Genomic DNA, 10762 nt, shown 5'->3' on the forward strand with positions numbered 1-10762 from the left:
AAACAGAAATACATATTAAAATGCGACTCTTGAAGGACACTGGTGCATTAATGAATTATTGAGGTTCTATAAATACAATTACTCTGCAGTTTCTCCTTCAAAATGCATGTGATTAAAGTCAGTATTGTAGAACTGGACACCTTATCAGTGAATAAAAATAAGCAGAAAAACATTCACAGGAAAATGAAACCCCCGAGAAAACGGTTAAGAAGCAACAAACTGATTTTATGAACATGAATATTTGTCATTACAAAGACGTTACATGAGTCTTTTGTCTTGTTTTGTCTTTTTTTCCGTTTTTAATAATTTTTGGCAAATAATTGAAATCAACTTCGCCTCCATGTCAACCGAAAGGAAAAAAAAAAAAAAAATCAAAAAACAAAAACAAGCGAGAAAACATTTTGGTCCGGTACATGAAGCGATGTAGTTCTGTTATTATTTTTTTTTTTAATACACATTTATAGTTATTCTCAAATTGCTTTTACATTCAGTAGCATCTCCGTTTAGCCCTCTAAGCGCATGCAGCCTGAGAGTGGGACGTGTAGATCAACCTTCCGAGGAAATCTGACATAAAAGAACAGTGACAAATGCAAACACACACGCGCACACACACACACACACACACACACACATTCTCGCTAATCCACATGCATCAGGAGGCTGTTAAGGCTGTTAAAACCGTGTATGGGAGGTGGAGACGCCGGCTCGGAGTCCCACCTGGACTCTGGTTTGGACCACTGAGATTCAACAGGTTTAAAGCAGAAGACAACGCCGACATATTTACTGGTGGGATGGGTTTTTTTTTATGGTTCTTTATTTTTTTATGCACTTCTAAAAGCAGGAGATGAAAGCAAAATAGCAGCAGCGACGTGTGTATGTGTGTGTGTGTGTGTGTGTGTGTGTGTGTGTGTGTGTGTGTGTGTGTGTGTTATATGTGTGTGTAAAGTGTGCATCTCTGCAGAAACGGATGGAGGCGCGGTTTTGACTGGAGACTCCCACAGAGCCCTGAGGTGGCGTCTACTGGCACACACACACACACACACACACCGGTCCACACGTGTCACAGGGTACAAACACAGCAGGCCGACACTCCACACACACACGCGCACACACACCGAATCCAGGATCACATTCGCACGTTATTTTTCCTTCACAAACACGTAAACACAGACGGATCGGAGGGGGGCGGGGGGAGGAGGGGGGCGTGGAACCCTCCGGGAGGGGTGGGAATACTCCAGAGGCATTGAAATGGCAGCAGCTCCTCAGGTTCTCCCGCCGTTCCCAGAGCGGGCCGGACGGCGGTCAGATGAAGGGGTTCTTGGACGAACTCCGACTGGGGTAGACGTTTCCCTGCAGAGAGAGAGAGAGGCGGCGTGAGGAAGAGCGGCGTGCGTTTGAATTGATATTAAAATCCGCCGACGCTCACCGTGAACGGGTTCACCGACATGGGCCGAGGAACTTTGGGCTGAGAGTCGGAGGCGGGGAAGGAGGCAAAACCTGCACCACAGAAGAAGAGATGAGACGTTCTGTAAACCGCTGCATCTTGTTCTTAAAGGGATACTTCAAACATTTTGGCAAATGGGCCCATTTAGCGCAATTCCTTAGTCATTCGAACAGCATACTTACTTTTTTCTGTGAGGGCGAGCTGTTGTTTATTCAGAGGTGAGTCGGGGAGGTTTTCGGGACGGACACAATGGAGGTGAACGGTATTTTTGTTCCCCCTCGTCCAACTCATCAAATACACAATCCAACAACCCAAAACACTTTGGGGGAACAGTTATAATCCGCACATTCACTACGCTGTGAAATTTAACGCAAAATTACCAGATTGAGTTGTTGTGCGAAGATTGCTAAGACGGAAACTACCTTACTAAACATGGCGTCTGGCGTAGTGATTTCAAAAGAAAAAGTAGTTCCCGGTTATTTGCTTTAGTGTCGTACGCTACAATATTATTTGTTGGTGTTCCACAGCGTAGTGAACGTGCGGATTATAACGTGTCCCACCCCAGTGTTTTGGGGTTGTTGGATTGTGTCATTTGATGAGTTTGACGAGGGGGAACAAAAATACCATCTACTTCCATTGTGTCCGTCCCGAAAATCTTCCCCCGATTCGCCTCTGAATAAACAACAGCTCGCCCTCACAAAAAAAGTAAGTATGCTGTTCGAAATGACTAAGGAATTGCGCTAAATGGGCCAATTTGCCAAATGTTGAAGTATCCCTTTAATGGCACATCCATCCGGGGTGCCGCTTCGAGCCTCACCGTTGGTTTCCTGACTGGTGGCTGACTCATGAGGAAATGCATTCTGGGAGGCGGGCGCCGGGAAGGAGGCGGACGGCGGAAAGACGGAGGTGGGCGAGGTGACGAACGCGCCGGAGTCACCTGGAGGGAAGAAGAAGAAGGAGAGAGACGAAGGGAGGAATCAGGCCGGCGGCTGCTCTGGAATGAAAACTTTCTGTTTGAGATGAGCCGCCGCAGCGTGGATGAAGACATGAATAGGTAATGGAACTGAATAATTAAACACAGCTGGAATAGTGAGTCAGATCTCTAATCATAGAACGCTGCTTCGTTACTCACTGCTTAAAAGACATTTTAGCAAAAAAACCACAAGAATTCTCATGTTTCATATATCTTATTGTGGATAATGCTATTATTTTATTTCAGATTACTATTTTGTCAGATTATTTTTATCAGTTAACTATTTGGTAAATTGTGCATATCTTTGTTTTCTTCTGAACCAGAAGAGTAAAATCTAAAGATCGTGACACAAAACAGGGTCAAATATGATTTTCCAGCATTTACAGGAGAAGCTTTTTTGATATTTAACGATATTTTAAATCAGAAGGTTGCAATATACTCAAAAGGTTTCATTAAAACCATAATTGTGAAAATAGAGACATTTTCAACACATTTAATCTGTGACACAACAAAGAGAAACTCTAAATTTAAATGTAAAGGTTATTATGGCACTGTCGGTCATGATGAACCTGGACTGTATGTGACCCTTGGAAAAATATGTCAAAACTAATAATTGAAATCGATCAAATTTCAGTCATTTTCACAGTATTTTCTAATAGTACAGATACAGTCATTTTCAGTTAGTTTACCTGAAGTAAAAAGTGAGCATTTTGCACAGAAAACCACGACAAGTGACACTTTTTACTTTTAAACATTCACACAGGAAACATAGTGAGAGATAACGCCGGATCATTTATACTTAATTTATGATTCTGTTCACCAAATACACACATTTTACTGGGCGATAAAGTGTCTTTTTTTCCCCAGAGGAGCTGTGGGTGTGAGCGGCTCACCTCCGAGGCGTTGCTGAAGGGGTTACTGGGGGAGAGGGCGACGGGCTGCTGGGACGCCGAGCCGGAGCCGGAGCTGAATGGGTTGGGGAAATCTGAGACGACGAGGAGGAGGGGGGCGGGGGGGGGGGAGACAGGGAGATAATTCACGGTGCGCCGGGTTAACGGGGTACATTCCTGCTCATTCAGAGCGTTTGACGTGAGGTCTAATCAGAGGTTGCCGGGCCGGACGGAGGGGCGACGCTCGGTACCTACTCGCAAAGGTTTGGGAGTTGGAAACAGCATCGACGCCGGGGGAGCTGGAGGAAAAAAAGAAATAAGAATTGTTAAAAACAATAGTTTAAAAGCATTAAAAGTTGGTTTGAGGATATTTTTAATTTTTTTGCCCCCCTACCTGGCAGGAGTGGAGCTGGACGAGAGCCTGTTGCCAAACAGGGTGCTGTACTGCGGGGGGCCACCAGGGGGAGCTGCAAACAAGCGTTCCAGAGAAGTCACAGGGTCACTGCAGCTCTGTAATCAGCCCTAATTCAAGGGATTAAAGCCCTGCTATTGTAATGAAAAGTGAGTTAAAACCCCACAAAGACGACAAACTGAAGAACAGAGTTACAAACACGCTGAATAAAAATACGGCCTTCGTGTTTGGTTTGTCATGAATCAAAGTGAGCCCAGGCAGAAAATCAATAACCCCCTCACTCCGCCGTGCAGGGGGGAGGCCGGCGATGAGGGAGGAACACAGCAAACCTCCTGGTAGAAGGCCGAGGGGGCGGGGGGGGGCTCAGAAACTCACATGAGTTGTGAGCGTTAAAGCGAACCCGGCCCGCTGACTGTAAGACCTGGAATCAGACCCGGAACGATCCGGAGCGAACGCAGCCGACGTAACTCAGCCGCTAAAAGCCTTGGCATTTGGAGTACGGATGTTACGCAACCCAGCTGAGCTGGCCGTGACAATGTGCATCACACACACACACACACACACACACACACACACACCACACACACTCTCTCTCAGAGTCTCCCTCTGCCTCTCTGCTGAGGTCTGGGAGGCACTCCCATTGACAAGACAACGCCACCCTTCAGCCAGACGGTCATAATGAGGCTACTTCTGAAGTTCTCCGGCGTTTCCCGTCACCGATACGCGTCACGATGCTGGGTAATCGCGTTAAGCGTCCCAAACGAGGTTTTTCCGCCTGTTCTGAATGACTCCTTTTAGAAGGAGGCTCGGCCAGCTACCATCAGCTGACTGGTTTCACTGCAGGGTTTAAACAGCTGCACAACAGTGAGGCTGGTGTCAAATGACACGCAGTCACATCTGCAGTATAAATATCTTTAGGATCATATTTAAATGACTCCGATGGGGTTAAGGGTCAACTCCTCAAACGTGTCCTACCTGCGGTCGGTGTGGTTTCCGAGAAGACGCTGTCCAGCTGGGACACCGCGGCGTACCTGTCCTGGGCGTTGGCGTTGCTCACCGGCGCCGCCGGCGTCTGCCCGACGACGGCAGGCTGCTGCTGCTGCGGCGGCGGCGGCGGCTGCTGCTGCTGAGGCTGAGACAGAGACTGAGGCAGAGACGGCGGCGGCGGGTGGCTCAGACCCCCGAAGTCCACGCTGATGGACTTGGGGAAGGCTCTGAAGGGTCCGCCGGCCCCGAGGCCGACACCGTCCGACTGAGGGCGCGGAGACAAGTCTGAGTGGATTCAACGACGCGTTTGTCTTTGAAGAACACATACATGTAAGTTAGTGAGGGCTGCGAGATTGTCAGATTAAACTACTTTGGAAAAAAGCGCCTTGTCATGTCAGATTCAAGCCAATTCGTTTCTTTGCGCTAAAAATATCTCAAAAATGTCGTAATGATGCGAACACGTCAACCACATGAAGAATGAGCAAAACCAAAACAACAAACAACAAACAGCCCATGACTGGAAGAGTCTGACAGTGTCATGCTCGGTTAGCAAAGCCGTGCTGTAGCGTTAGCTAGCTGTCATGTGCCCAAACAGAATCTTGCGCATGGAGCCAGGCAGATCACATTCAACATCACTGCAGGAGGCGAAGCAGGCGTCGGGAGCAAAGCATGCTGGCTCCAGAAATGTAAACAGGGCGTGTTTGCTCTGCGTCAGCTGAAGGCAGAGGCCTGACCAGACCGGACACCGGGAGGGTCGTCTGCCTGGTTCTGGTTTGGGACGCTAACATGCAGCGTGGGGCTACAGCTGCGTCCCACATAATGTCCGACGCTCCAACGCCGGCGTGGTGCGAAATATCAGCGGCCTAAAAATAGCCTGGCTTCAAAACCTGCTCTTGTTTTTTCCTTTACAGGGTGAATTCAAGTTAAATCTTTCCTCAGTCTGCCCAGAAGCCAGAGCGGGGGTCGCATGCAAGCCAGGCGCTCCGCAGGGTCGGCCATCGTTCATCGCAGCCATTCAGCACACACTCAGCAGCAGCGTGGCGCCGCCGTGTCTTACCTAAAGTGAAGTGGTTTTTGAACGAGCTACTGGCTACGAGGGTCAGGTGAGACAGACAGGGGGACAGGGGGACAGAGGAGACTCGTCACTGGCGTCGCATGAGGCTCGGTCCCTCGCGAGACTCGCACAGTTCGCCAAAAACAAAACCGAGCGACACAGTGACGAGCCCAGAGTGAAAAATATCCACCCATCTACACATTCAGGACAGCGTGCCGACGCTCGTCATGCTACGAGGCTCCGAGGAACAGAAAGAGGTTAGAACGGCGTTTTTTTTTAATTTCCTCCTCGTCTTTAAAAACGGGACTCAAATTTACGGCCGAGTCGTTTTCATCTGAAATCAGCAGAAACTTTCTGTTGGCTTCAGATTTGATATAACTTAATGTTACTGCAAGCCAGCAGGAACGTGCACAACATTAAATCTTATATCTTTTTTTTTCCTTTTCTTCATTTTTGAGATATGGAGGCTTTAAAGCAGGCGTATCCTGCCAAAGCTCGAGTTTCTGGAGACTCTATTTCGCTTCGATGTTTTTTTTTTTTACTCTTAAAATTCATCCACCAGCTCTAAGATTGTGCTGCTTAATATCAATTTTAATGCTTTTTTTTTGTCATAATTATTCAAGATCCTGCTTTAATTCAGATTTCCGAATTTACTTCCTGAGACATACTAAAAGAAAACAGGTTTTTTCTTCTTGGTCTTGTTTCTGCTAGGGGGCGCTATCGGAATGTGAGATAAGCTGCAGATTTATTTATTATTATTGTTATTATATTGTACAGCAACTTCTGAAAAAGAAAGAAGCACAAAGACGGAAGCCTCACCTGAGGGTCGTGGGAGGGCGGGGAAGGAGGGGGCGTGGCTCTGACCCCCGAGTCCTGAGGACAGCGACCCGGGCCGCTGCCGCTCGATCCCACACAGGGTGGGATCTGCGTCCGGATACAGATTTATGAATGAGTTACGAAACTTGAGCCCAGAGAGGACTGTCTTTCCATCAAAGATCGATCGACCTCTGACCTTTCAGAGGGGGGTCCCTGAAGCTCTGGGAGCGCGAGGGCCGGGCGGTGAACACGTCCGTCCGCATGTCGGCGGGCGAGATGGCGGGAGGCCGATCCCAGGGCGGCAGCTGGGACTGGGACTGCGGCAGACGGGAGGGGGGGGGCAGAGACACAAAGGCAGGCGGGGTCGGTCTCTTTCATCCTCTCTCAATAATTCATCTGCAGAGGCTTTGAAGCGGCGGCGACCTGGAGCCTCCGCCAGCGCCGCCGCGGAGGAAGTCGGCCCGGGCCGCCGCTTCACCTGCTACCCGGGGCGCCTTACACAACTTCTCACATTCTACTTCCCGTTTCCGCCGCATTCTGCCGGACGCTCACCATTGGCCTGGCCGGTCTGGCGCTGGGGGGCAGGTTGTGGGCGGGGCCCTGGCCCGGCAGGGGGCCGTGGGACGGCGGGACGGCCTGGACGCCCGGACTCCAGGGACCCTCCACGTCCCTCCGGTTTTTACTTTTGGAAAAATGCCTGCAGAAAACACAACATACTGAGACACTCTGCACCTAAACTGTCTCAAACCTGAACTCAAAAACTTCCAAAAAGTCAATGAAGGGTCGAAAACGATCAGTGGAGCATCGGCCGCTGGCCTCCGAGCCTCGGCCGCTCCGCTGGCGTCTGCTCGCTATGTTTGACGACGGGGTCGCATTCTCACCATTTTTTCTTCTCGTATTTATCCTGGAGGAACTCTTTGAACTTCTGAGAGTCCTTCATGTCGGCGCAGCCGTCCGCCTTCGGGTCGAACACACACAGCCAGGTCCTCCTCCCGACCTGAACACACACATTTTACAAAGAAAACAAAGCTTGAAAAACACACACGCACACAGCGTCACAGTCAAATTATGTTTAATTAAAGTCTAAAAATCAAAGCAGAGTCCGTGTTTCTGCGCCGACATTTAGCCCGAGAGCCGCTCCGATAAACACAAACAGATTGTCTCATCAGTGATTCATCCGGCGCAGGAGTCAGGAGAGCAGCGAACACCGACCGCCGCCGGTGAATCAGCGTCAGGCGGATCGCTCGCTCAGAGAGAGACCCGAACGACACACCTCTGGCTCCCTGCACATCACACTCCACCGTCTCTCTCTCACACACACACACGAGCTCCTGAAACGCTTCAGCTTGTGTGATATAAGCTCGGGAGTGAGCGCTGCTGCCCACGCCAGCGAGTCCCAAAGCAGACCCTCGCTTTCACATCTGAGACAGATTCAGAGATAGATTCACCGTCCACTGATGGGATTGGAAGCTGAACTATAGGTTTGGATGAGACGGCATGAAAATACACCGATTAATAAAAATCTCTGAACACTGAAACGTTTGGGCCTCACAGAGAGTCAACCTCGTCAAATGCTGGCAAAAGGTCACGTCGAATCAGGCTCGTTTGCCTTGAAGTGTATTTTTTTTAAACATTCAGGGCGCCAAAAAAAAATGCTCGTCCGTGTTTAGAAAAGATAAAGATTTGAGTAAATTTGCGCCTTTGTTTGGTTTTCTTGCTCGATAGAATAGATTCTATCTAGACTTTAAAAAGGTGAAGTCGAGGCATCCGGGATGTTCGTTCTGAGTCGAATCAAAAAGAAAAAAAAAACCAAACACGGGCCTCATTTCATGCTCGGTGAAAGTGAAACTTCACAGCTTGTGGGTGACGCTCCGGCTCCAGGAAACGGTAGAGAGCGTGAACCGTTTATACCGACGCGTCTCTCTAAATGAGGCTGCGCTCGGTTCACACTGCTGGGAATTCCCTACTTTAAAAGGGCCGATCTGCAGAAAATTCCACAAAAGCTACCAAACCGCCGGGCCTGAGAGGCTTAAGTGAGTTAAAAAACAGAAAAGCAGGTGCATCGTGGGAAACCCCGGCGGGCCATCGCTCACCTCGTTGCCATGGTTTTGAAGAAACTCCACTTCCTGTTGGGAGAACGTGGTCATGGAGATAGACTTGACTCTGTGGGGGGGGTTGAGGCCTCTCCTGGGACGCAGGGGGGGGGGGGGGACAGGGACACATGGGGGGGGGAGAAAGAAAAAAAAAGAAAAGAAATGTGAGGATGTGCAGCGGGCGAGCGGAGGAGAGAGAGAGAGGAGTGTGTGTGAGTGTGTGAGGAAGGGAGGAAGGTGCCACACACACCGGATGTGACAGAGAAACGTGTGTTTTTCGGTTACTAGAGGATCCCCCGGTTTCTCCATGCTGGTGGTGGGGTTGGGACACACACTCTCACACACACACACACACACGTAGTGGGACTCTGCTACTTGTGCAAGACTGTGCAAACTGCGTTCATGACTTGAAGTGCTGAAACCGTGTTGGGACTGTAGGCTGAAACATGCACAACCAAATGTGAGCGCGCACGCGCCCACGCACACACACACACATATGGACATGAACCTAGAGATGGTGCTGGGGGGGGGTCAAACCTGCACCACGGCGACATGAAACTGGAAAATGACCAAGCTGTTGGAAGACACGCACGAGAGAGAGAGAGAGAGAGAGAGAGAGAGAGAGAGAGAGAGAGAGAGAGAGAGAGAGAGAGAAAGAGAGGGGGCACTGCGTAAATTAATGTGTGCACTCAACCCCGGCAGCCGCACCGCGCCGACACCCCACCCCCTGCTCAACGTGGAGGAACAAGAAAAAACATTTTGCACCGCGCGCGTGTGTCCGGGTGGCGCATGGTGCAGTCTCCGGCTGCTGCTTCGCTCTAATCGCTCCTGTCAGGATCGGCGCGCGCGCCGCGTCCTCCTCCCTCCCCACTGATGCCGAATAAAACCTGCAAGGCTTGTTTTGGCGTTCCGTTGTTTACTCACAGCATTCCGGAGCACGACGTGCACACGAAGCTGCCCACCGTGATGTCGGTGTAAGTCACCCCGGGCTGGCTGCACTCGAAGCAGTGTTTGTTTACTCCGGACTGGGCCAGCTCGCGGACCTTGCGGGCGCAGATCTCCTGGTTGTCCCGGTGCTTTCGGTTCGACATTTTTTTTTTTTTTTTTTCCTTTCCCGGGCCCCGGCGTCCTGACAGGACAGGCACGGCTCGGCGTCTCCCCGGTCCTCCCGGTCCTCCTCCTCCTCCTCCTCCTCCTCCTCCGCCGCCGCCTCCTCCTCGGATCACTACGCGGAGCTCTTCACGCCCGCATTTTATTGGAACGGCGATGCGGCTCCGCTCCAGCCCCGACGCAAAGCAACGCGGAGGACAGGCGCGTGAAGGCGGAGAGAGAGAGAGAGAGAGAGAGAGAGAGGCACAGAGAGGGAGAGAGAGGCGCGTCAAGACGCAGAGACGGAGGCGCGTCAAAGACGAGCGTCGATAGGCGCGTCAAGGCGCAGAGAGAGGAGGAACGCACACACACACACACACACACACAAATCTGACACACACACACGCACGCACCACATACTGCCTTCACAGTAAAAGCAAATAACAGGTGGTCCTGCAGATATCAGTCGCATTTTCACTCCGCGGCGGCGTGTTTCTTTAAAAAACCCTGTGCCAATACAAGCACTGGTTATCTCATCAAAGCTGTTTGTAGGTCAGGGTATTTTCCAGTTGTTCTGCAGCAAATCTGCTTTCAGCAGGTCGCCGTGGCCTAAAGGTTCAGAGAAAATGATTAAAAAGAAACAAAGTCGAAGTATTTTTTAGGTAAAGTGAAGGTCAGAGCAGCTTAGTCTCAACAAGACAGCAGATGGTTTGAAACTCAACTTGTTTGCCTTTTGATTTAGGCTTTTTTGTTTAGTTTTGGTGGTTTGTTTGGAGGGGGAAAAAAGTAGTATTGGAAAATCTTATTTTGGAAGCAGATAATGGTTCGGTGGATGTCGACAAGAGTCTTCATGTACACATTCCTGCAGACAGCCTCACTGGGCGGCTTTCCTGATAACACAATATCTCCTTCATCTCCTGCTGCTGTGGCTCAGATTCCAGTTTCAGCCCTGCTCTTGCTGAAACAGTGAAACACCCAGTATGCCAGACAGAATTGCAGGAACT

General features: G+C 50.1%; 1 protein-coding gene across 1 annotated transcript; it reads right to left on the reverse strand.

The window, feature by feature from the left end:
- Nucleotides 1–306: 306 nt before the first annotated feature.
- Nucleotides 307–10017, reverse strand: LOC115384652 (arf-GAP domain and FG repeat-containing protein 2-like). Its single transcript, XM_030086889.1, has 15 exons — nt 9594–10017; nt 8670–8763; nt 7458–7573; nt 7129–7273; nt 6773–6893; nt 6580–6684; nt 5757–5796; nt 4695–4963; nt 3702–3774; nt 3563–3606; nt 3311–3402; nt 3003; nt 2262–2381; nt 1427–1497; nt 307–1350 (listed from the first exon to the last, which is right to left on the reverse strand). The coding sequence occupies exons 1-15, from the start codon at nt 9758–9760 to the stop codon at nt 1303–1305; spliced, it is 1506 nt and encodes a 501-aa protein (XP_029942749.1). The 5' UTR covers nt 9761–10017; the 3' UTR covers nt 307–1302.
- Between the last annotated feature and the right edge of the window lie 745 nt (nt 10018–10762).

This window comes from Salarias fasciatus, unplaced genomic scaffold (assembly GCF_902148845.1).
Source record: "Salarias fasciatus unplaced genomic scaffold, fSalaFa1.1, whole genome shotgun sequence".
Lineage (NCBI taxonomy): Eukaryota > Metazoa > Chordata > Actinopteri > Blenniiformes > Blenniidae > Salarias > Salarias fasciatus.